The 21,114-nt window shown below is 40.7% G+C and overlaps 3 protein-coding genes across 3 annotated transcripts; 1 reads left to right on the forward strand and 2 right to left on the reverse strand.

The window, feature by feature from the left end:
- Nucleotides 1-3,762: 3,762 nt before the first annotated feature.
- On the reverse strand, nucleotides 3,763-4,995 carry LOC132790443 (ribulose-phosphate 3-epimerase). The gene is made up of 3 exons (XM_060798964.1): nucleotides 4,612-4,995; nucleotides 4,373-4,555; nucleotides 3,763-4,318 (listed from the first exon to the last, which is right to left on the reverse strand). The coding sequence occupies exons 1-3, from the start codon at nucleotides 4,993-4,995 to the stop codon at nucleotides 4,022-4,024; spliced, it is 864 nt and encodes a 287-aa protein (XP_060654947.1). The 3' UTR covers nucleotides 3,763-4,021.
- On the reverse strand, nucleotides 4,991-5,794 carry LOC132790445 (LDLR chaperone boca). Its single transcript, XM_060798967.1, has 2 exons — nucleotides 5,556-5,794; nucleotides 4,991-5,498 (listed from the first exon to the last, which is right to left on the reverse strand). Exons 1-2 carry the CDS (start codon nucleotides 5,703-5,705, stop codon nucleotides 5,109-5,111), a joined length of 540 nt encoding a protein of 179 aa, XP_060654950.1. The 5' UTR covers nucleotides 5,706-5,794; the 3' UTR covers nucleotides 4,991-5,108.
- A 306-nt stretch (nucleotides 5,795-6,100) lies between these two features.
- Nucleotides 6,101-21,007, forward strand: LOC132790439 (intermembrane lipid transfer protein Vps13). The gene is given in 31 exon segments (XM_060798959.1): nucleotides 6,101-6,235; nucleotides 6,633-6,956; nucleotides 8,896-8,982; nucleotides 9,047-9,244; nucleotides 9,312-9,671; nucleotides 9,731-9,952; nucleotides 10,021-10,157; nucleotides 10,221-10,449; nucleotides 10,515-11,736; nucleotides 11,738-12,043; nucleotides 12,108-12,381; nucleotides 12,383-12,742; nucleotides 12,803-12,958; nucleotides 13,017-13,368; nucleotides 13,423-13,568; nucleotides 13,632-14,145; nucleotides 14,212-14,558; nucleotides 14,613-15,206; nucleotides 15,264-15,824; nucleotides 15,884-16,039; nucleotides 16,104-16,670; nucleotides 16,672-16,713; nucleotides 16,786-16,913; nucleotides 16,975-17,814; nucleotides 17,873-18,245; nucleotides 18,302-19,123; nucleotides 19,185-19,285; nucleotides 19,354-19,492; nucleotides 19,557-19,840; nucleotides 20,557-20,695; nucleotides 20,762-21,007. Coding segments are annotated over 30 exon segments (10,002 nt in total). The 5' UTR covers nucleotides 6,101-6,235; nucleotides 6,633-6,856.
- The last annotated feature ends 107 nt before the right edge of the window (nucleotides 21,008-21,114 follow it).

Raw genomic sequence — 21,114 nt, forward strand, 5'->3', positions numbered from 1 at the left:
CGAAACCAAAAAGAAATACAAAAAGAAAATAATCCCTGTGTATCAATGTGTCTAAATATCGTGAAATCGTGGACAATAAAATAACCATTCGATTGAGTTGTAGAGAAATAATTGTGTTATACATATATATGCCATTTAGTTGTAGAGATCAAAGATATATAGGCTTGTCTGTACCTCTCATAAGAACCCCACACATAACAGTTAAGTTAAAGAATAGTGTATGAAGGAATCAATCTGTATATCTGATTATATACCAAACAAAAATGTATGATTGCCGCCATTAAATAATAAAAGATCGTTTAAAGTCAATCGATCCAATATATGATGATAATAAAATAGTTCGTAACGACAATAAATATTTCGCAGATATAAACTATTGTGTGTTAAAAACAAATGTATGCAATTATATACATAGAACTTAGTTGACAATTATAGACAATAAATAAAAGTTAAAAAAAAAAAAATACACACACAGAAAAAATCTAAAACGGAAAATATTGCTGATCTTAAGCATTTGATGAGTATTGCTGCGGTTAGATGGAATAAAAAGCTTATATCTATTATATGTTATGAATACCCAACTGATTTTCGAAACCCCAGTGAGATGTGCAATTGACAATAAATGAAATCTGCACGATACTTTTCCAACAAAAAAAGAAAATAAATAAATGAAAATAAAAATAAAAATAAATTATAGCTGTTGTTTAAAAAAGAAGCTAAATAAAAAAACAAGTCTTTTTTAGGCATATGTATATCTAGTTATAGCAAAGTGAAAAATACATGAAAATACTAACTACAATGCGTGGGTTTCAGCTTTAAATAAATTGAAAATGAAAGAGTACAGAATATCTTAGTTATATGTATTATACATGCATATATATTGATGTACTATTTACAACAAACCAAAAAACGTGGAGTAAACAAATGATAATTAATAGTCTAACTAACGTTTATAGCTATATACAACTAAACTTATGTACTTGTTTAGCATGCGCATTAGACTGGCCGCCACAACAAATTGAAATAACTGTAATGAAACTGAATATTCGGCACACCGAAGTTGAAATACCCTAGCAGAGTGTAACACTACAAAGTATTTAAAGAACAATAGGTAAACAGCAACAAGAGATGAACCAAAGTTTCGTTAAATTAGCTTTAAATTTGATAGCTTGAAGAACTTCTTCCATACGCACAGTGGGCCGCAATTCAAGAGTCCCAATTGATTAACATACACTCTGCTTGGGTACAATATGAAATAAATAAATTTTAAGTTGTCAAGACACGCAACAAAGCAAGCCATAAATCTAGAGTATTAAATATATTATTTATAGTTCGATATATAGTTCTGCTTAGGCGCTGGTCCAGTACATACCACACTAAATAACCTATGCCTATGCCATCTAGGAGTACTCAATGTATCTAGTATCTAGGGCTGTCTCTTACTGTGGAGTGCTACGATTTTTACAACTATTTTGCTAAACAATAAAAAATGAAAACAAATGTGTACTATTAAAATGAAGTAAATGCGTAACTAAAGACTCAAAATTGGTTGTTTCTGCAAGAAATAAACACACACACACACACACGATCATCACATAGAAGAACGTGCAGGCTTAAATATGATTTCAATTCCTTATGATTTCTAGCTAAACTTGTTGAAAAATGCTTTAGATGAGTACTTGTAAGAATTATATAAAAATGACACAAAAAGTAAAAGGAAATTTAAAGGTGTGTGTACGTGTATTGCAAATGTATAATCCATTAGTAAATACTAAATTACATATACTCGTATATATGCATGTTTTGTACAATCAGTTTACAAAAACAAAGGATAAACGTATGGTATTAGTAGTAATTTAATGAAATACATATATCGTATATATACATAGAGATTATTTATAAGCGGCAAATGAAGCGCATATTACACAAGGCACACGAAAACTTTTTTAGCGAACCCCCCAAAAAAACGAAATGAAGAAAAATATGATGTACGTGAAATATACAAAGATATATACAATAAAACATGATGGTAACGAAAAAAAATAAGAAAAACCCATACATATTATATACACACTATATATATGGGGTATATATCATGTAGCTGTAGCTTTAAGCAGATGTGATGGTGTCTAAAATTTATACATGCATATTAAAGTGACAAAAACAAATAATTATACAATACAATAAAATAAAATAAAAACTATACATACATACATATATATGTAAAACAGTGGGCTGTTGTAAAACGAGCATCCTTTATAAGTATATACTTACTTACATACAAAGTACATGCATAAAATCGGTTCATAAACAGACCCTCATGGGCGCTTAGCTGTTAGACTGGGCAGGACATTACAATTACATATGTATATCAGCAAAACCTTTTGCTTATTTAAATGAAACAAAAAAAAAACAAGATTAAAGATAATGTTCAATATCGTGCAACGCCATACATACTTACATGCATAATATATAAACGCATAATTCGTAGTTATTTCTAACACCGATTTTTCATTTCCTGTTGCCTTTCGACAAGTCTTCAATGAATTTTACTAGTTTTGTGTTCCGTTTCTTAGTTTCCGAACATTTTCCTTACTTTGCGCATTTATGGATCATAACATATTAAGGGTGAGCTATTTTTATACCTATGCTCCAGGCTACTATCAAACAAAACCAACGCTTAGCTTTATGTATATTTAGTCTATATCAAATACATATATATACACATATATAGATGTAATAATGCTTAGCATTGGCAAGTGGAATAAGTTATATATACATATATACTATATACATGAATACAACACATATATACATATATAGATATATATAGAGATACATGTATGTAAGACTCGGGCAAAAGGAGTATGAGATAAACACAATCAACACCCTTCATACTTAAGATCCACAAGAAAACACACACCCAGATCGAGATTATAAAATACAAACAAACAAACATACACAAATTAGTTGAAATTGCTATGCTTCAAACGAAATGGGCCTATGCGTGTTTTTGTTACAACCATATTTGTCTTATGAATTACCAGATGCGCTCAAAAACTGTTCAATTTCAATGTGCTTGAGATCGTAACATACTATACTACTTACTAATAAAAAGGCAAATGCAAAAAACCGAGACAATATAATAAATGTAGCAAAATGTTAAATGTAAATGTAGCAAAATTGCAAAAGACGAAAAGCTAAAAAATGAAAAACTAAAAATTAAAAGCATAAAATAAATAAATAAAAGCTGATTAAAAACTAGTTGAATTTACATACAAAGAAAAAGAAAAAAACATATGTAAACGGAAATACATGTTTCTAGACGATGATCACTTGGTGAAAAGCACTTGTTAATTATGCACAGAATGAACGATGAAATAACTTAAACAAAAAATTAAAATAAAACATCGTAAGAATTTACATATTGAAATATTGACAATAAAATGGAAACTGATTTTTCTCTTTATTTGCTAAAATGCAAGCATTGCTATAATGGCATTGGAGAATTTATGATATGAGACGTTTTACACTGAATTTTTTGAATCGAAGCAGAATATGGAATATAAGGGCAAACATTGACATTTGCCACACAATAACTAAGACAAATAAAAAGTGCATCACAAAGACACTACACCCACACAGACACACTTATAACCAACTAAATGCTATAAGCAAAAATATCATACACGCATACAAACACACATATATACATACTATATACTAATATATATATTATATATAAATGTTGAAAAATAAATGTATAAAACTATAAAATGCGGTTGTCTTTTAATATCGTCTTCATATACAGGGAATTTTGTAGTTCTTAGTGCTGGAATGGTTTGACAAAATTTACAACTTTGAACATATAATAGCTAAAGATAAATTCATTGGAAATCTAATAAAACGGTTGTCTTTTAATATCGTCTTATACAGGGAATTTTGTTGTTCTAAATGCAGGACAAAAACTTTGGACTTACAATAGCTAAGGATAAATTCATTAGAAATGCACTGCATGATTTTATTTTATATAGCTCTGCACCACACCACGCATATCGCTGATGACCTTACGCTGATCGCTGGCACCGACCACCGCAGTGCCGGAGACAATCCAATTGGCACCCGACTTGGCACAGCAGTCAATGGTTTTGGGTCCAACGCCACCGTCCACTTCGATGTCTAGATTGGGGTAATTTTTGCGTAGCCACTCCACCTTGGGCATCATGTCGGCCATAAATGATTGGCCACCAAAGCCAGGCTCCACTGTCATGACCAACACCAGATCGGCAATATCGATATACTTTTGTACTTCCTCCACCTAAAGAAAGGCAACATGTGTTTTACTTCGCTTGTAGACATAACCTCAACTTACCTTGGTGCCGGGTTTAAGAGCTAAGCCCACTTTCATGCCTGCCTCTTGTATCTTTCGGCTGACCTTGGCCACATCCTGGACGGGCTCTATGTGAAATGTATAGAGATTGACGCCCGCATCTGCCATTGGCGCAATCCACTGTTCGGGATTATCCACCATCATGTGCGTCTCAAAGAAGGCATCCTAAAGTTAGATCAACTGCTTTAGTTTGAAATCAATTAGTCACATTGAAGTCTTACCTTGATTTTATTGCGCAAACACTTGACCATGGGATGACCGAATGTTAGATTAGGAACAAAGTTACCATCCATCACATCCAGATGCAAATAGTCCGCTCCATTGTCCAAAAGCTTCTGTGATTCCGCCGCCAAATTGGCAAGATCGGCATTTAGAATAGAGGGTCCAATTTTCGCTTGAATCGACATCTTTTTGGAATTCTTTTGGCAGCCACAACAGTTGGTCTGTGACGAAACTGGTCGGTGCGGTGAAGCCGTTGTGCGTGTTAAGGTCAAACTAAGGGGAGCTGGGGCTCGAAGTTTTGACGTCTTATAACGTAAACAATGCGAACCAGGGCAGCGCAAACACAACGAAAACATGCGAATGGCAAAACAGGCCGGGTACATTTCCAATTTTCTGTTTGTTTATTTCAGTTTGTTCATTGTGCGCTTAAAATTACTGTTTTTTACATGAGAATGTATAGAGTTCGGAGTACTTAGATAAGTCACAAATACTATATTCACAGTTCGTCCTTTACATGTTTGCCGGGATATTCCTTATTTTCGATGGTGACACCTTTGCAACGCTCTTGATCCACCAAAAAGTCTTTTGCCTCCCAAGCTTGCGCTCCATCCTTGAATAGGAATATTGCGCGATTATCGTCGACCATATAGCGTTCGGCTTGAATATGATTATTCCATAGGCTCGTCTGCCATAGCTTGGTGATCTCATCGGCTTCATCGCGGGTGGGGTTTCCATTGACTGACACAAATGTCATCAGTGTGCGACCCTTTTTGGACACCTTCAGTAAATCTTCGGGATTTTTGCTTTCCAAATTAGAAAAGTCTAGCTTTGGCTGAGGTCTTAAGTGCTCGGGCAACTCATCGGCTTCTAGCGGCTCTTCATCTTCCTGCAATCGTATTTTCTGCTTATTGAAAGGTTCCAAAACAATTGCTTTTCAACAAACCTCCCACTGATCCAGCAGTCTCTCCAAATCCGCTTCGCTGTAGTCGCGAATGTCCTTTTTTGCCCATTCTGGTTTTTCCCCATCCTTAAACTTCTTCGATAATACAATGGGCACAAGCGCCAAGAAAAGCAGTATAAACTTTGTTTTCATTTTAATTGATTTAATTCTTAATTAAATGCGTTTATGCTGGTTCACACGTCAGCTTTTTATTTTACTACCACCTTTTATATAGACAATGAAGAAGAACTCGCCCAGCTGTTTTGTATATTTGCCATTCACAATGATTGCTGTCATGTTCATGGAACGAGTCGTTCCGAACGACCTTTTTGCTCTCAGTATTCAGTTTTAAATTTGAATTAATTAATATTTATTTATTTAAATTTATTATTTTTAATATTTACATAAGGTTAACAACAATTTAATCAGGCGTTCTCTTACAATTTTGTCACTATTTATTTTGTTATTTCTAAACTTGTAAATAAAACAAGAACCCATATATTAGAAATTATTATATATGTCGGATTTTTGTATGACAGTTAGTTGACAAACCTCCCTCGGAACCACCACTCACCCGAAGCGCAAACACTACAGCTGTTGTCGCTGTGAGAGTTTAGTTTCAACCGAGAGCTGCACCGCAGCGCGCGTGTTTTTATTATTGCGCATTGTTTTCAGTCAAATAGGTAAATTTTACGGCGACGTTCTTATTGATGTTATTGTTGTTGTGCCGAACCACTTAGCAATTAAAGATAAACCAATGCATATGCATTGAAACCGCGTGAAGAAAAGTGTAAAAATTAATTTGCAAAACAAGCAAGCTAGAAAAAATACCCACATATGGTAGCAATTTTGTGTGTGAAATGAGTGAATAATATTTGCAAACAATGTCAAATGTTACGCTTTGTTTTTTGTGTAATGCTTCACGAAACATTTAGATATTGTGTGTGCCTATTTGTTTGCATGTTTTTTCTTTTGGTTGTTCTCGGCAACTGATGGTTGATGATGATGATGACATCATCACTGTGTTATATTTCGTTGTCTCTCAATACCATTTTTATTCTGTTTTGTTTTAATGTTTAGAAAAGCTAAAAAAAAAATCATACATCGAGTGTACAAAAACAAAACGACCATCAAAAAAAAGCTACGCACGCACACTCACACACATGTACGAGCTGTAAACACAAGTAATTACAAATACTACGAAAAATCAATACGCAGCAGCTTTTTGGGCTGCGAAACAGCTGCTTTTTGGATTAACCGAAGTTGGAAGACGAGGAGGAGAGGGAAACGGCGACCGCAACAGGATGGTATTCGAGGCCGTGGTTGCCGATGTTCTCAACAAGGTGCTGGGCGACTACATTGAGAATTTGGATCATAAACAATTGAAAATCGGCATCTGGGGAGGTGAGTTTTAGTTTCATCCACCAAATGATCTCCCAGCACATTCCTCCAATTAGATGACCCCCAAGCACGCAACTGACTCGTTGACTCAGTTAGCTGACTTAATTAATTTCTCACCCACATTTCTGTTTTTTTTTGCGTTATCTGTCACGCACAGTTGATTATTTGCCACCCCAATACAATGACCTTATCCTTCATGCCGCGAACAGTGACACAATTTCAACAAAAATAGAGAGTCTGCAAATTTGGCATGCATGTGCGATTAGAACGCTCCTCTCTCTCGTCCGCCTGTTGCGCTTCCGTTATGCTCGCAAGAGAGCGAAACAGAGAGAGCCCCACCCCAACTCTCGTCACATCATCAAGTTTTTGTGTTATTGTTTTCGCTTGCGGTTTCTGTTTATTCCTTCTTATCTCTCAATTCTGTTGACTGTTACAATCTGACATTCTAGTATTACTTTCTGTGAAAGAATAATGGGAATCGTTGCCCCTAAGGAATGCGACGCTTTGCATGATGCATCAATGGCTTCTCAGACTACTTCAGTTGTCGTGTAACGTGCTCAGCTCCAGTTGACATAACCTAACACCTTTGTCAAGCAACTAACGCACATTCAAAATGTTGATTAACCAAAAAGAATATATAAAGAAACAAAATGTGCTTAAACTGGTTTGTTTCCACTGTCAATGACATCAAGTCTGTCGTCGAGCCTAATTTGAACTTGAACCTGATGACATAATTTGCATCTCATGAATAAATTTCATTGTTTGAAAGCAACACTATTTATAACTCGTTTCGAGTTCTTGAATATTTTTGGCTGTTGAATTGAAAAACTATGCGTATACATAATTACTCAGACTATTAACCCAATATTGAATTAGTCCATCGATTGATAAGCTACAGCTGCCAGTTTTGTGATAACAGCTTTTAGGGGACTGAATTCGAAACACAAGTGAGAAAGTTCCCCTAGTACCAACTCTTTTTTTATTTATTTATAGTATCGTTTTTACGTAAGTCAGTGATCGATATTGAATTTACAACGTAAGACTTTTTTTTATCGTGTGGAATCATTAAGTTGCGAAATTTTTTATTTCAATACCTTTTGATAAAGCCCACATTGCAAAACCCGCATACAACAAAAGTGTCTTGTTTATTGTTTTGCAAATTCAAATTGAAAATTTCTTTATTTATGTGCTGAAGAGAATTGTTTCTGCAATTGCATTTTACCATTTGTATTAAAGGGAAACTGTTTCACCTTTAAAACATTACTAGAACAGATCTTATCAGCTATTACCTACTACTTATTTATGTATTACAAAATATTGTTTTTAGATTGTTAACACTGTTCGAAATGATCGTATCAACTATTACATATTACCCGATGATTTATTACAGAAAATTGATTTGAGATTGGTAACTTTATTAGACGAGATTACCTATATATCCCCTACTTAACAACTAAAGTAGTTCATTGTTCAAACTATATTGCTTATCAATAGAAATATTGATAATGCCAATGAATTGATTATCATGCAACAGTTGTTACTTCCATATGACTTCTCAAGTTACGAAAAGATTTATAGGGGTTGGCTAGTTAAATAAATTGACCCACATTGGTATGCATATATTGCGTATACGTAATCGAATAAGTATTCGCTGAGCTTGAGGTGCGTATGTGTATTTTTGTTTTTGGCATTCCAGACATAGCTGAAGTGCCGCTTGTCCAAGTATTTTGAATGCCAGACACGCTTAATTGGACTCGATATAAGGAAGCGAAAGTATATAGTCATAGAAGCAACACACACATCACGAGCTAGATAGAGATAATGTTTTTGGGGTATTTTTACCGCTACTATTTTGTTTATTTGCACAATTCCACGCATTTGCAGCAATGAATCAATTTATAATTATTTAATTACTAAAAGTTTTATTTTTGATTTTTTGCAGGTGATGTGGTTTTAACGAACCTCAAGATACGTGAGAATGCGCTCGATGACTTGGACTTGCCTGTTCAATTAATCTACGGCTATTTAGGTGAGTTAAATGTATAGCAAAATGTATAGATATAATACTTATTGAAATTGTTTATTTGTGCTAGGTAAATTGGTGCTGAAAATACCCTGGAAAAATCTGTACAGCCAGCCAGTTATTGTTGATATTGAGAATCTCTATGCGCTCGTCTCGCCCAACAACAATGTGCGATACAATGCCGAAAAAGAGGCCAAGTACGAGTTGGCAGCCAAAAAGGCGGCACTCGACGCCTTGGAAGCAGCACGCAAAAAAGAGCTGGAGAAGGGTAAAAACAAATGCAGATTATAATTAAAATTGAATGTGTTTCTAAACTCACTCTATTTGATTTACAGTCCAGGCCAAGGCTGATGCGGGCTTCGCTGAGAAGTTGACTGTACAGATAGTCAATAACTTGCAGGTGACGATCAACAATGTGCACGTGCGCTACGAAGATACCACAACCACAGGGAATCCCTTCTCGTTTGGTATTACGCTGCATGAACTGGAGCTGTATACAACAGACAAAAACTGGGACAAATGCTATATGACAGAGCGTGCGCCGCAGGTGTTTAAAATTGCGAATCTCTCTTGCCTGTCGGTATACATGAACTGTCATGGCAATCTCTATGGTAAACAGGAGAAGACGACGTTGTCAAACACATTCGAAAAAGATATTGCCAAAAAAGATTTTAAGCCGGCAAACTTTTGTTATGGTAATTCCCAAAGTTTAAGCTGAATGAAGCATTTAATTTATAGCACAAATTCATTGTAGTTTTGGGTCCACTTTCCTGCAATGCCAAGCTAAAGTTGAACATGAATCCAGAGCTAGATGTGCCAGCTTATGAGAATCCAAAGATTGACTTGAGCATGGAAATGGAAACGCTGAATGTTGGACTGACGGACACGCAGTTTCACAACATCATGCAACTGGGCGATTCAATGAATCGGATGCAGCTCGGCGTGCCTTATCGAAAGTATCGCCCCTACGACATACGTAAGTGTGTCAGCTTATCAACGCGACGATGAATCAGTTTCCACTAACACAATCTTTCTCGTCTGTAGCCTACAAGGGTCACTACCGAGATTGGTGGCAATTTGCGATAACAGCTGTGCTGGAGCATGATGTGCGTCGAGTAAGACGCACCTGGAGCTGGAAGTATATGCAGGAGCATCGCGAACGCTGCAATACCTATGGAGAGGTCTGTCATCTTGCCAATGCTGCCACATTAATAAAAATCTTCTAATGCCCATTTGGTTTGCAGAAATACAAAGAACGTGAGCTCAGCAAGAAACCACCTGCGATGCTGTTGGAGGCCTGCAATTTGCTGGAACAGGAGCTAGATGTGTTTAATCTTCTGCTGATACGACAGCGCGTCAACATTGAGATCGCCAAGCAACGCGAAGCGGCGCCGCCAGAGAACACAGGATGGTTCGGTGGCTGGTGGGGCGGAGGTGCCAAGAAAGAGCAAAACGACGGGAATGAAAATATTGGTAAATGCTAAACTAATGCAGGATAAATGTTTATGTATAATTCTGACTATTTACTACGCTTACAGTTAGTAAATTTGAGGCTGCGATGACGCCAGAGGAGAAGGCAAAGATGTTCAAGGCCATTGGCTATGAGGAGAATGTAAAGCCGCAGGATGCGCCCATCGAATATGTGGCAATTGTCATGAATTTCAAGCTGATTGCGCTGGATATTGGATTGTATCAGGAACCGCGCATTGCACAAGCCGACTCCTCCTTCGACTACCATCAGATGCCAAGCATCATGCTGCTGCAGTTCTCCATGGCCACAGCTTCAATTACGCAGCGTCCCTCGGCGGAGGCAATTAGTGTGACTGCCGGCATGAAGGAACTAAAGCTGATGGGCTTGACGCGTGAGAATTACACGCCAATGATGGTCAAGTCGATGGTAACCGATGAATTCAATTTGCTGGACATATTCTTCGAAACAAATCCCATTGACCAGAAGTGCAATCAGCGCGTAAAAGTCGTCGCACGTCCGCTGCAAATTATCTACGATGCAGAGACGATACTGAGTCTACTCGAAGTCTTTAAGCCGCCTCAGAATGTGAATCTATCTCAACTAGAGCAATCGGCTGCCTCACAACTTGTGGGCATCAAGGAGCGCTCGGCCACAGGCATGCAGTATATTATCGATCAGAAATCTGTGCTGGATGCAGACATATTGCTAATGCCGAATGTGATTGTAGTGCCACATGGCGGTCGTTATGTGGAGCACGAAAAGTCACTGATTGTGGTCAGTTTGGGTCAAGTGCATGTCACCACAGCGCCGCATCATCGCATAGCAAACTCGGTTCAAGCGCTGCACAGTCTAGGCAGCGAAAAGGCCGAAATAATGCAGAATGTCATGGATAATGCGTACGACAGATTCATCGTGAAGCTCAATGATATACAATTGCTGGTGGCGCGACCAAATGAGAACTGGCAACATGTCCTCAGTCTCGCTGTATCCACAGATTTGCATGTGCTGCAGCCCACATCGCTGGAGATAACCGCCGCACTGTGTGTGGTCGACGATGATCCACGTTTGCCCAAGATCAAGGTTGATATTGTGGTGCCATCGGTGCTGTTGAATATCACCGAGGATCGTGTCTTTGAAGCCATTGGCGTTGCCACCAGCATACCGCTGCCCAAGAACGAGGATACCGTTGTACAACCCATCTTGACACGCTCTCGCAGTTCCATATCGAATTTCATAAATCGTGAGCTCAAAAAAGCGCAGCACCACGTCGGTGCCAAAGCCCGTGGAGACCGTGGATGAGATCATACAGTATACCAATGTTGAGGTCAACTTCTCGCTCAGAGAGGTCTCGCTCACGCTCTACCAATCGTATCAGCCCAGTGAATTGATCAACGTAGTATCAGATCCAACGACACCATTCGTAACGCCCGATGAAGAACGCAGCGCCAATTTATCAGTAAAATCATTGGCCGGCGTTGATAGCGACATGCTGCTGCGTCGCACATCGTTATCTTCGCGGCATATACTTTCTGTCCAGGTGCTTCAGCTGGAGGCGAGTCTCGCGCAACGCACCTACGAGACGGTGGCCACCTTAAAGTGAGTGTTAACTTTATTTTTTTTAATAAAATTTGGGACTAATTAAATTTCATTTCTTTTACAGATTGGGCGGCATCAATATTAAACAGTTTGATTGCATCGGCGATAAGGAGCAAGTGCTGGACATTATTGACACCCCACGCTTCGCTGAGGATATGATGTGTCTGCTCACAGTTTCCTACACCATGGCCGATAAAATATCGCCAGAGTTTAGCACCAAGTACAATTCCACCGAGCAGCTCGTTGTGGCGAACTTTGAGGTGCTGAACATTGTATTGCATCAGGAGTGTCTGCAGCGTCTGTTGGCGCTCGTCGACAATTTCCAGAAGCGACTGGAAAAAAATTATGGTTTCCACGGGGCCAAAAGATCGTTATGCTTCGGCTGGTGATGGCGATGGCATTCGGCACAAATTGCATGTCATTATGGAGGATACGGAAACCATTCTGACCACAGCCCAACATGCAGTGCGACGCACTCCAGAGCGACGTGCTGCCCGTGTGGAGAGCATTAAGATGCGTATTGTGGCCAATCTGAATGAGGTTAGCCTCAAGCTCACCTCGCGCAATCGTCCCTTAGCCTGGATGCATGTCAAACAGTTTGTATCAAATGTCACGTTGAAAAACTCATACACAGAAGTGAATTTGGGTCTCAAGGATATTATGGTCGAGGATCTGAATCCACACACAATACACAAGAATGTAAGAAATTTTAAAAATGAACTAAATTATTTATTTACTAATTAATTTCCTCTTATGCAGATCTTGAGTATTGTGGGTCAGGATGCGTTTAATTGCCAGGTGGTGCTTTTCAACAAGGAGTACACCAAGGATTACAATTCGGACGATATGAAAATCACTGTGGATATTGGCTGCATGAAGATTATATTCCTCAATTGGTTTGTGGCTGGTGTATTGGTAAGTTCATCGTATTTACTTTTGTTTTAATTAACTGAACTCAACCTTCGCTTTTTAGAACTTCCTAAACAACTTCCAAGTTGCACAACAGGCGCTGTCGGATGCCAGCGCTGCAGCTGCTGAAAGTGCGCGTCAGAATGCAATGGATGCCTATGAGAAGGCGACCCGCATGAAGCTGAATGTGCGCATCAAGGCGCCAATTATTATCATACCTGAGGATTCGAAGAGCAACAATGCGCTCTCACTTGATTTGGGTCTTCTGGAGTTGACGAACAACACCAGCGAGGTGCGTGTGCCGGACATGGAGGAACGAGGTGTCATCGATGAGATCAAGCTGCAGCTCAACGATGTCAAGGTAACCAAAGTAATCATTATGGACTCCGATACTCCTATTGAGGAGGATTACGACGGTAAGTTGCTGCAGCATTAAAACAAACCATTATTGATCAATAAATCCTCTTTAGATGTGGATGCTGCATTTGGCCTTAGATCCTCGCAGGTTATGATGAATCCCATGAGTTTCACGTTATCCGTTACCCGCAATCTGTCGAGCACTTGGTACAAGGATGTGCCAGAACTCAATCTATCGGGCCACCTGAAGTCCGTTGAAGTAAGGTCTTGCAAATCGATCTAGAATTTCAACTGTCTAACGACTTCAACATTTTTTTTGCAGCTTACTCTATTCATGGATGACTACGCATTGGTTATGTCCATTTTGAATCATAATCTAAGCGAGGGCAACGCAGAGTTCCCTCCAGAAGAGGTTAAGGCTCCGGAGAAGCCATTACCAGCAGAGGCAAGGCGTACAAGGACAACAGAGGATCGTGTTCAATCCCTCATCACGCCTGTGGTTGAAAAGGTGTACGAGAAACTGAAATTCAACTTCCAATTCGATGGTGTCACTATCAATTTGATGGAGGCCGAAGATCGTGGCTTGGCCTGTTTTGGCATTTACTTCTTGTCTGTGAAGGGCACCCAGTTGAACAACAATACGCTGAGCACTTCGATTGTGCTCTGCAACATACAGTTGGATGATACGCGACCAGGCAACAAGGGCAAAATTCGCCAGTATTTGAGCTGCAAGAATTGGAATATTTCCGACAAGAATGAAATAATTGAGGCATGCAAAAAGGATCCCACCTACATGGTAGACGTGACAGCCATCATCAAAGAGAACGATACTTTTGGTAAGCACATATAATTCATTTGTGTTTGTATAATTCTTATCATATTCTCAATTCTTATAATTTCAGCTGAGGTTCGTGTGCGTGGCTTCGATTTGATTGTCTGCATTGATTTCCTACTGGAGCTGACAAAATTCCTCGCGTTGCCAACGGATACAACGAAAGAAGCTCCAGCTGTAATCAACCCAGCGCAACTGGAAACAGTGGCAAGGGACAGTGCACGTACCACAAAACTAAGCCTTGAAGCACGTATGTTCCATTGATGAAATGCAGTTGATAAAAGTTTTAATAATAACTTGAAAATTGCAGAACAAGGTCCAAAGAAAACAATGCATCTGATACTACACGTAGATCAGCCCGATGTGATCTTGGTGGAGAATCTCGATGATTTGAACACCAATGCAATTATCTTCAATGTGAGTAATTGAATCACTTAATTTACAGAATTAATCAATTGTCTCAAATCTCAGGCACAAGCTCATCTGAATTATCGCTCAATCAACGACAAGCAGATCATCAATGGTCAAATCGATGCGCTCAAGATATTTATGTGCGCTTTTCTGCCCGAGCGTCGCGAACTAACTCGTCACTATATACTGCATCCATGTGTGATTAGTCTGCAGGGCTCCACTCCCGAGGAGGAGGGCATGCACATCAGCTTGAAGCTGAGCGATATTATCATCAATGTATCGCCAGCAACAATTGAGCTACTAAACAAGGCAATGATGAGCATAACCGTGGGCACGGCAGAGAAGGCAGCCATTGAGCAGCAAAGCCACGATTTCTCCCAGCTCTGGTATCCAAAAGCATTCAGTTCGCGATCGTACTGGTTCACCAAGGTGGAAAGTGCCACTGAGGCTCAAGAGTTAGATAATGTAGTCGCAGCAAGCGACAAAGGAAAGACGGAGAAATGTGTGATCGAGATGCCGAGCATAACTGTTGTCATTGAATCCGGCATGGGCTACTACACGAAGCCCCTCATATCGCTGGACACACGCATGACGGCGGTCTTTAACAACTGGAGTCGCAATTTGACAGCTCACGGTTCTCTAACGCTGAATATGGTAAGTTGACGAAGGCTTGTAGCAATTAATTTAACTAAATTCTTTATTGGATTGCAGAACTATTACAATCAAATCTTGGCGGAATGGGAGCCCATCATAGAGCTGAACGAGGTTGTCGGACGCAACGGTGTGAGCGAGTATATACCTTGGGAACTGCAGTTTGATTTGAAGATCGAGAAGGTCACAAACGAATTCGATGAGACAGACGAAAATCAGACGACCAACATTCGCATACATTCCAAGGAAACTCTCGAGGTTACCTTGAGCAAAACGTGTTTGGGTTTGCTGAGTGAACTGGGCGACGCTTTCTCGCAAGCTATACACGAGAAGGGTTTGAGTAAACCTGATGTGGTTGCCCCGTATATTGTGGAGAACGATACGGGCGTTGATATTACACTGGATCTATCGCAGGGCATATTTACGCTGCACGAAGTGCATCGCGGTGGACATTCGATTAACAACTCGTTGGTGCTGCAAAGCGACAAGGAGGATCATCTAGTTAAGCCGGAAGATATACAAGTATGCAAGGTATCAGCCGGCGGACGTGTCTACTTGCAAACCAAGGACTTGAGCACCATTCCCGAGGATATGCATGAGGACTACAATCTCTATGTGACGGTTAGCATAACTGGCAACTTTACTGTAGCTTTGTTTAATTTAATTTTGTGCGCTTACAGATTAGTGATCTACCTTTGGAAGTCGTCCTGCCTGTGTCCAAGGCTGACACACGCTATTTCCCCTTAACGGGTTTCGGCAAAGACCACTGGGCTATCGTATCTGAAGTCACACTTGAGTATGGCACCACCAAAGTCAACATTCATGGCGTTGTCAGCGTATGAATCCCCTATACAATCCATACCTTCATTCCTGTTTAACGTCGATTCTCTCTTCTTGTAGATACACAATCATTTTACGACCACAATCAGCGTATTTCGCCGCAAGTCAGATCTGGAGTATATACTCGTTGGCCAAGCTAAGCCTGGCAAAGTATTGAATGTGCCCTTGCACGCCATCTATTCCGATAGCAAGGAACTGTACTTTTCGCTCAGTGGCTACCGCACTTCGGTGCAGGGCATTGTCTGGAACAACAAACCCTCGGAACTCGACTATGACCAACAGCTGCAATGCGATCCCATCGATACCTATGAGGCGCTGTATATCAATGTGAAACGTGAAAAGCGAGATATTTACTTCGGCACATCCGACAAGTATCGCATTATGAGCGTTACCTATACGCTCCACTTGCGTCCTCCGCTCTACCTCCGCAATTCGCTGCCCATTGACATCAAGGTATCTGTGCTTGGTTGTTCGGTGCGCAAATCGCCGGCTAATGATGAAAACGAGCGTGGAACGCAGCTGAGTCGGTACACGGACCTTGATCAGTATCAGGGTGAAGATTTCCTTGATTATGGCGAGAAGGAAGTGAATCCTGGTCATGTGCTGCACTTGCCCACCGTGCGCATGTTCCAAAAAGGGCAAGGAATCAAAGAGTGTTCTCGTAGTGCGCGTAAGTAGGCATTAATTTAAAAAAAAAAAAAAAAAACAAAATTTTACATGAATTTTCTTGGCATGCAACTAGTTGATAGGTTACCTGGAGAAGGACTGGTCCTATACCACGGAAATATCGGAAAATAACCCCGAAGTAGCTGTCTGGACATTCGCTTCCTACGATTCGGACGTTAAAATGGAAATGGATCTGAATGTGCGGTGAGTCAGCAGAGCTTATTCTATTGAATTGCTGAAGTAACTTATTAACTTGTATTTGCAGCACAACCAATCGTCATGGCAGCGTCATGCTAACCATTTACAGTCCCTTCTGGATGATCAACAAGACGGGCATGATGCTCACTTACAAAACAGAGATTGCTTCGGTTGAAGTGCTTTACCATCCTCCCGAGTACTCTGGCCCAATTTTGTTCACCGCTCGCGAGAAACTGTTCGACAAGAAGCGCGCATCGATACGCATTGATAATGGCGAGTGGAGTGAGAAGATCCCACTGGATGTTGCTGGTTCCATTGGCGGTGTCACGTGCAATGCCAATGAGCAGACCTATCAGATTGGTGTGCACAATCATTTGACACAGAACTCCCTGACCAAGCAGATCACCTTTATACCCTTCTACATCATGCGCAACAAATGTCGCTTTACCATCGATCTTCAAGAGCTTTTGCGACCCGGTGATCCCTGGACGGTGCTCCAGCCTAACCAAGTGGAACCGCTGTGGCCCAAAACTGATTCAAATCACAAATTGATTGTGCGCGTTGATGACAAAATAACGCCCGCTTTTGACTACACCGAAGTAACGTGCACATTGCTGAAGCTCGACGACAGCAAGCATGGTGGCATCCATGTGGATGTGCAAACCACAGAGGGTGGTGTGTATATAACCTTTACCGAATACCAGCCAAGCCTGGCGCCTGGCCTGATCATCAATCACACCAGCCAGGATATCGTGTACTACGAGAAGAACGTCAAGCAGGAGCATGTCTTAAAGTCCAAGCATAATACGATGTACGCATGGGCCGATCCTACAGGTCCCAAGACTCTTGTGTTTGGCAAGGACAAACATGAAACTGATCTGAGACGCGATCACATCGAGAACATAGCGTGAGTTTATTTTACTTTGAAGGGAATTCTTTGAATTCTATAAACATTTCACTTGCAGTTTACCAGATGGCCGCAAAGCGTTTATGGTGTCCTTCCTCGATGGCATGCAGCGTGTGCTGCTCTTTACTGAACTCGAGGAGATTGCCAAGCGCACAGAGACGAGCGGTACTTTGCAAACAATCACACAGAACATTGATTTGCATATTCATGGCATTGGTATCTCTGTGGTTAACAACGAGTCGGGACTGGATATACTTTATCTAGGCGTCACCAGCTCGGGCATTGTTTGGGAATCAAGGAAACCGAACAAGAAGCGTTTCAAGGAAATGACAATACAGGACACGGAGCTCATGGAAGCCGAGTACCAGCGCTACCTCGTTCACAAGTCGGTCAATGATGTGAAGACCTACAAGTTGGACAACAAATACCTGGTAGACTACATTATTATTTCAATTATTTGCTTTTTACTAATGCGAATCTCTTGCAGATTAACTTCGATTCAATGACGCTGACAAAGCAATGCGATCGACGTCTTAAGCGCAGTTTCTACCCAGCCATTTGGATGTCAATGAAATCATCGCCGTTCCAAAAGCAATTGCATCTGAAGATCAATCGCATACAGATGGACAATCAGTTCATTGATCCCGTATTCCCAGTAGTATTGGCGCCCATTGCACCGCCCAAGAGCGTCGCCAGCAGCACGACAATGAAACCCTTCATCGAATGCAGCATGATCGAGCGAGTAATACCCAACTCTCAGATCAAGCAGTTCAAGTATGCCTCCATTCTTATACAGGAGTTCCACTTCAAGGTGGATATACTTTTCCTAACTGCTATTGCTGAGATGTTTGCCGCGGATGTGACGGACGAACAGGCTGCCAAACTGTTCCGCACTGATGTAGAGTCCATTGAGCTGCCGTTGACGGCTCACTTTGAGCAGCATTCGCAGCAGGAGCAAAAGAACTTTTATGATAATCTGCATTTGGGTCCATTGAAAATACACGTTAGCTTCTCGATGGCTGGCTCCGATACCACAGCGTTGCCTGGATTCCTTGGACCGTTGGTTCAAGGCGTTGGCGTTACGTTGACCGACATCAATGATGTCGTCTTCCGTCTGGCGTTCTTCGAGCGTGAATATCAGTTCTTCAGCCAATCGCAGCTCGTTTCTGAGGTCAGCTCTCATTACACTGGCCAGGCGCTGAAGCAACTATATGTGCTGGCGCTGGGCTTGGATGTGTTGGGCAATCCTTATGGCCTTGTGGTGGGCATCAAGAAGGGCGTCGAAGATCTGTTTTACGAGCCATTCCATGTAAGTTGAACTTTATGATAGCCTCAAGGACTGTGCTGTAATTCACTATTTCTTTTGTCAGGGCGCCATTCAAGGGCCCGGCGAGTTCGCCGAGGGTTTGATGCTGGGCGTCAAGTCGCTCTTCGGCCACACAGTGGGTGGCGCAGCTGGAGCGGTGTCGAAGTAAGTTCACAACATGTGTGGCACTATAAAACAGAATTAAATTGCTTATTTTTGTTATCCACCTCTAGGATTACAGGTGCCATGGGCAAGGGCTTGGCTGCCCTGACCTTTGACGATGACTATCAACGCAAACGTCGCCAGGGCATGCATAACAAGCCAAAGAATTTCCATGAGGGTCTGGCACGCAGCGGCAAGGGTCTGGTGATGGTGAGCTCACACATCTCAATTGGCCTAATCAAGCATTTAATCATCACTTTTTCATGACTCTTAGGGCTTTGTGGATGGTGTCACAGGAGTGGTCACCAAACCAGTGAGTGGAGCACGCGAACAGGGTGTCGAAGGTTTCTTCAAGGGTCTGGGCAAGGGAGCCATTGGTCTAGTAGCTCGACCCACCGCTGGCGTTGTCGACTTTGCCAGCGGCAGCTTTGAGGCTGTTAAACGCGCCACCGAGAGCACCGATGAGGTGAAACGACTGCGACCACCTCGCTTCCAGCACTACGATAATGTGTTACGTCCCTATTGTCACGGCGAAGCTCTGGGCAACATCATGCTTAAGTAAGTACTATCTGTTGTTTATTTATTTGTTTGGATTTGTGCCTGCTATAACCCACTCATCTTCGCTTAACGTGTAGTCTAAATTAGTCATGCCAATCTCATTTGCATTTGTCCGTCTAATATGTTCCCATTATTGCTAAAATTTTGTCACGTTCCACTTTAACAAGCTAACCACTGACACACATCGAATTTTTGGCTCCACAGATACCCAGATAAATCATAACTAAAAACAATACTAGAACCACAGAAAACACTACACACTGCAATCGCAATCAATATTAATTTTAACTACTAATAAACTATCAACTTTAAAGTTATATATTTTCATACTAAAATAGATAACATGAAACTAAACTAAATTCAATGTACAAATTTCGCTTAAGAAACTAGCACTTCTTACTGTTATTCACTATAGTAGAATAAGTTCCTGCATAATTTCTATGTTAATTATCTAATCATGAATATTCCGAGACCGGTTATACACTCTATGCCGATTAACAGTCTCAGATGTCTAGTTGCTATTTTTTTACACTTGTAATGGTTACTGAATAAATAAAGAGTTGTTGATCTTGTAGTTAGAATGCCTCTCATTCGTAGCGTACTTCAGAATGTACATAATTAGAGCAATCCTAACAAAAAAAAGAAATGCACTCTTTTGCATCATAAATTGCAATACCTCAACCCTTTTGTTTGCTGACTGCTTGCTCTTCGCACAGGGAGCTGGACAAGGGTAAATTTGCGACCACCGACAGTTTTATACACTGCGAGGAGATCGTGCAGAAGAAGGAGTATTTGCTGGTCACCAACTATCGACTGATCTACACACAACGCAACGAAATGTTTGGCGTCTGGGTGGTAAGTAAACACATAAAGAATAATTTCACTTCACTCTTGATAATCTATATAATTCTCTTTGCCTAGTCAATGTGGTCCTATCAGTGGGAGGAGATCAGTGCTGTGACAAGCACGGGGCGCGGTGTCCAGTTTACGGTGCAGCGTGAAGGCAAACGCTTGCTGGGCGGACTCTTCTCATCGGGTGAATCACCTAATAAACTCATATTGGTGACGGATCCACGCAAACGGGAGACTCTATTTGGCATTATCGAATCTCAACATAAGGATAGCAAGTACAGCCATTTACCCAGCTCTCGCTATCCGACCAATTGAATTTTTTTTACAATTTGATTGCTTTTACTACATTATTTATGTATGATAACACACGCCACGCTTCAACTCACCGGCATCATTGGATCGAGAGAAATAGCAACACACTA

Source organism: Drosophila nasuta, chromosome 3 (assembly GCF_023558535.2).
Source record: "Drosophila nasuta strain 15112-1781.00 chromosome 3, ASM2355853v1, whole genome shotgun sequence".
In the NCBI taxonomy this organism is placed as follows: Eukaryota; Metazoa; Arthropoda; class Insecta; order Diptera; family Drosophilidae; genus Drosophila; species Drosophila nasuta.

Coding starts and splice junctions, on each gene's coding strand:
- LOC132790445 (XM_060798967.1), bottom strand. CDS start 5,705: ATGAAAACAAAGTTTATACTGCTTTTCTTGGCGCTTGTGCCCATTGTA. Junction 5,499..5,555: donor GACTGCTGGATCAGTGGGAG/GTTTGTTGAAAA, acceptor ATACGATTGCAG/GAAGATGAAGAGCCGCTAGA.
- LOC132790443 (XM_060798964.1), bottom strand. CDS start 4,995: ATGTACCCGGCCTGTTTTGCCATTCGCATGTTTTCGTTGTGTTTGCGC. Junction 4,556..4,611: donor GTTTGCGCAATAAAATCAAG/GTAAGACTTCAA, acceptor ATCTAACTTTAG/GATGCCTTCTTTGAGACGCA. Junction 4,319..4,372: donor CTCTTAAACCCGGCACCAAG/GTAAGTTGAGGT, acceptor GCCTTTCTTTAG/GTGGAGGAAGTACAAAAGTA.